The 5,298-nt window shown below is 35.4% G+C and overlaps 1 protein-coding gene across 1 annotated transcript; it reads right to left on the reverse strand.

Annotated features, from left to right (window-relative positions):
• Positions 1–8: 8 nt before the first annotated feature.
• LOC134269808 (scavenger receptor cysteine-rich type 1 protein M130-like) lies at positions 9–4,240 on the reverse strand (the record flags this gene model as incomplete). Its single annotated transcript, XM_062752013.1, has 6 exons — positions 9–332; positions 774–847; positions 993–1,068; positions 1,251–1,562; positions 3,118–3,456; positions 4,066–4,240. Coding segments are annotated over 6 exons (1,300 nt in total), but the record flags the coding sequence as incomplete, so codon positions are not given.
• Positions 4,241–5,298: the final 1,058 nt, after the last annotated feature.

Below are 5,298 nucleotides of genomic sequence, written 5' to 3' on the forward strand. Positions count from 1 at the left end.
TTCAATACCTTCTTCCAAACTTCCATTAAAACAGCTAACTGATGCATAGCCATAATGTTGATTACTGCAGCTTTTAAGGGGGTCAAAACTACAGTTCATTACACTTGTTTCATTTCCTTTACATATCAGATCAGGCATGGCAGTCTGCCCATAGTATTTTCCAAATGCCCCTGGGGGTAACTTTGTGCCATTGGTGAAGCCTCCAATCTCCTTACACACCACCTGGGCGTTGACGTCATTGAACCCTGACCCACACAGAGCGTACCACGTGTTGTGTAACAGAATCTCTACAATCCCATTGGTTCTGCTGTTCAAACTACCAGTTAATCGGACTGAAATTTATAGTAAAATTGAAGTTTTATTACAGCAAATTCATTTTAGATTTTTTTCTGTTTTTAAAATTACAAATGTACTATTGTAAAAATACTTAAATATGTCTGTTTACTGGTATTCATTAATGATTCAAAAATTCTAGAAAAATGTTCCATTACATCATGCACATATAATCAAAATTTTACAAGAGTGCATGCATGTAACAATAAGTTGTTAATAATAAATAATCAATGCATAAATTTTGATTCAAGGACATGTCAAGGACATAAAATCAGAAATGATGGTTATATATGATGTTATCATGGACATTTTTATGTAATTTGACCTTAATTCTCTTTCATCCCTAATTGTCTTCTCAAGCCATGTTCTACTCAGTGACAGATACACGTAAATAAATATTTCTATTATTGATATAACTAACCCTCAGTGCTTCCACTTACTGTTTTTATAACACATCACTGTAGCGTAGCCCCCACACCTTGTTTCGTACACATCCCAGCCCGAGTTATTACATCTGAAGATGGAATCCTGTGCCGTTAATCATCTTGCTCAGGAATACATGTTTCTGATCCAGAGAGGGGTTTTTAACCTCCCCATCCACGTAGCCCTGGGATTTACAGAGGACTCGGGCGAAAAGTACTTAGACCAGTAGGTGTTACATAGACCCAGTTACTCCGTCATATAAAATCTCCACCTGACCCTGACTTCCCCCGCCCTTGATGGAAACTGTCGGTGCTAGAAAATAAAGAGATCAGGCAATTCAAGAACATTGTTATATTTAAAAATTAAGCATGTAAGTTAAGCATGTTCCAGGTACTCTCTTTAAGCAAAATCAAGAAAAGTCAAGATACATTTGAAGATCATTGGATGGGTTTTAAGGTAAATAATTAAGGCATAAATCATTAAGAATTTCAAACCTGATTCATTGTAACAGAGCACTGAAGCAGCAGTGCACCCAAAGAATGGTTCCCACATGGCCCTGGGACCCGTGGAGCATTCTTCTAGTCTTTTCTCCTTCCCGGTACATTTGAGATAAGAGATCCAGGCTACTTTACTGGGTGTGTTGTAAGTTCCATATGCTATCCCACCCTTAAATCCCAGCTGTCTACAGGCAACATCTGCTGAAGAGTCTGTCCAGGTGTGATCACAAATATGTCCCCAGACCTCCTGGTACCGAATCTCAATGCGACCCCATTTCTCTCCTCCATTTACTAATCGGAGGTCAACAGCTGAAAAACACAAATATTCATGTTAGGAAATTTTTTATTTACATTTGTTCATGATTAAGTTTGTTCAAATTCTGATAGCATAGGCCTAGAATTTTGTCAAGTGTCCTACCTTACAGATAAATGCAGAAATATATTTTTTACTACCACATTAATGAAAGTGAGTACTAGAAGGCAAATGTTGAAGGAAACTTAATTCAAAAATTAAAACAAATAATGACCTTATCTTGTTAAGAATTTATTTTCTTCTCTTTTTAATTAGCATCATCTTTTTTGTGTGTGCTTGGGTGTTCATGCGTTGTTATTGTTTAAAACTGTAATTGTTATCCCAAAGGCCACTTCGCAAATGACCTTGACATTAACCTTATGCTTAAAACAAATTTGTGACCAACCTTGCTCAAAATAGCCTGTGGTCATTATTTTGTCCTTTTTCAAATTACATAAAAAGTAATTCAGCAACAGAAAATATCTACATGCATGTTCTAGAACATTAAATTACAAGAATGCCTAAGTTTTCTAAGAATAATATATGCATTTTAATCATGAAAAGGCTAATAGTGAATTTATGAATAATTCATTTTTGGGAATTCATTAGGGAGTCATTAGACCCTAAATATTTGTATTATAAATTTACAAGATCAAAATACAATGTACTGTTAATTCAAATACCTGGCAATACAATTATATTTACATGCTGTAATAATAAAAACTGAAATACTGTTATGACTGCATTCAATGTTTAATGTCTTATTAAATATAGTTTGGATTACTTTCAACATTACCAGCCCATCACTTTAATGACTTGCTTTAGGTCTCGCTAAGAAACTATAAAACTAAATTAGTTTTAAGTGTGACGGCAGTGGTTAAGTGGTATATGTAATAATACATTGTAATATTAAATACCAGTACATTATTTAATTGTTACAAATTTATTTATCTCCTGTTTTCCCCCACACTGTAACCACTCAAATAAAAACTGTACGCATATAAATCTGTAAAGTTTTACATCATTTACATGATTCTATGATAGATAAATTTAACTTCCCAAGGTTTGTTACTCAGTATCAGTACAGGGAAATAAATAAGTTAATATAAAAATCTTACTCTTAACAAACTTTGTGAGCCAACTGTGCATATATAGCAGGTACCAGGAATATTAACATCTTAAAATGACTTAAATCATCAAGATTTCATTAATTAATCTGCATATTTTCACTTTCCTTTAAAATTATCCAAACTTTTATATTTCAAAGGTGTTATGGTGTGATTTACATGTACAGTTAAATTTTCGTATCTCAAAACTTCCACATATCACTGCAGATATGTGAAAGTTGACTTACAGTAAGTCTTAATTACTTAATTTCATGCATTTAACCTCAATATCTCAAACCACAGATAGCCTGAAGTTTTTCCCCAGAATCCTTCTGTTTGAGAGAATGAGATTTGGCTGTATATGTATTATGTAACTCCAAATGACATGAGGGCATACCCTCTCATCTCTCCCTCCATTGAGATTAACATACAATAGGAAAGTTCTCAAATTACTGGGTGTACTTACTTTGATTGACCTTGTCCTTTTCCTTGTCGTGACAAACCGCTGCTGCTAAGCTATCACTGTTACAATGACCTTGCCAGTAATCGACCTTGGAACAATTGGCCAGACTACTTTCCTTCCCTGTACAGTTAAACTTCCAGTAGGCATCAGTAAAGGAGGACTCATCTACCATGTACATTTCGGCCTTGGTCATGGCGAACCCCGAGACAAAGCCCAGCTCCCTACACAGAACCTCAGCATCCTTGTCATCCCAGCCTTCATCACACACCAGAGACCACCCCTTACTTCCACTGATTTCAACCGTCCCAACATTTTTCTGATCCAGTGCATAATTTAAACGTGCTGAAATAAGAATTGATCTTTCTTACAAAGATTTTCTAAGAACATTTTCATATACTCTATGTTACCCCATAATAAGTAGATTGCACTTCTAGTTAAGTGTCAATTGCTGGAATGTGCTTCACAAAATTCAATTTATTTTTTTCCCCTAGAGACAAGCCCCAGTGGGATGGGCATATGGCACTGTGTGGCTTTCAAGTTTTGACAAACAAAAGATACAATGTCTACTTTAGTCAAACATTAACATTCTTGTTTTTTTCCTTTCAAATCTTGCTTATAAATAATTGTACCGCCACAATAAACATGCATAACTGCAATCACTATTTTGTCAAGTGATAACACAACATTGATCTCTTTAACACACTAAATGGCAGGTGTCCGTTTTTCGTGGAATTCAGAGTATCCCTAGGCATAAAACCTCTTGTGTATTGTGATTATTACTGTATGTCAAACCTAAATTTATACTGATTAACATTCATTGAAACACATGTTTGGCTGTAACAAGGTGGAAAAGAAATACCTTGTGGTTCGTCTATGACATCACAACGTGAGGGGCCATGATCTGGAACATTTACCTGTGACATAATAACATCAGAGCTCCAGTTATCTTACCTGTGACATTATAACATGAGACACTGGCATCCTCCTGATGATTACAGTTGTGGGTTCCCCAGCTATTAGAGTTACAGTCCAACAGAGACTTTTCATCCCCGTCACAGACGACCTCGTCAAAATAAATGGGCTGTCCTGGTGCACCCGGACCAAAATGAGACAGTGAGTGTGCTATCTAGAAAACAAAGCATGTCAGTCACTCAGGAGGACTTCCTCCACCAAATCAAAAAATAATTTCAACTAGAAACGATCTCGTTGCGAGCAACGAGAGGTCTTCCGTCTAATTCTGGAAAAAAAAACTCGTAAAGTCGAGCTGAGAATTGATTAAAAATTTTGGTCACAAATTGAATCCAGGTCGCCAGTGTGAAAATCCAATTCGCTTTTTCCCCCTTTTATCCCCAACGCGCTAACCATAACGCTATTGGGATTACTGCTCTTAATGTACTTGTGTATACTTTTGCTACAGTACACCTGTCTAAGAATTATAAAAGACGGGCCTTTATTCATAATTTCGTGCCAAACGCCACGTCAAATCTTCGCGCCTTTTCTTTGGACTGATCTATTAAAAAGGTGTGATAGCTTCAATGAAATTAAGAAAAAAAGAGCGTTCTCATAGCCTACATTTCGAGGTTTAGAAAATATATTTAACACATTGTACACATTCTGTAGAAAAGTAACACAAAAGCAGTGAAATGACTATAATTTAATTTTTTTTATTTCCCGTCTCAGAAGTGAACTATGCCGATTAGTTACACTTTCATAAAAGGTTGAAATGTTTCGCCGAAAAACATGCCTGCCTCGCTCTATGACAGTCAAGGAATCAGATACCATTTATGTTCAATAACTTGATTCAGATCTTTGAGAAAAGAATGTTAATATAAACTCCATTAGACGATCTTATTAAAATGGTTTTCTTATTTTTGTCTTTTCTATTCGTTTAATATCACACAAGTGTGCATGGGAAAAACAGTGGTTATACGTTTTATACTTACTATATACATGCATCGATATTGTTTCTTGAAAAACTATAACTTATAACTATGATTTAAGATCTGTTTTTCCGTCTTGCAAAACAAATGATAATAGGTATCTCTCATTTGCACATTTAGTCTTTTCTTTTTCTACTTTGAGAACCAACCAAAACCAGTTACAGAAGACGTTTGAGAAGACCCTGGAATAAATCTTTAGTTTGACACAGAATTGTAACATAATTACTACGTGATCTATTAACGC

This window comes from Saccostrea cucullata, unplaced genomic scaffold (assembly GCF_032062105.1).
Source record: "Saccostrea cucullata isolate Sc308-1 unplaced genomic scaffold, CSIRO_AGI_Scuc_v1 ctg18009, whole genome shotgun sequence".
Classification (NCBI taxonomy): Eukaryota; Metazoa; Mollusca; class Bivalvia; order Ostreida; family Ostreidae; genus Saccostrea; species Saccostrea cuccullata.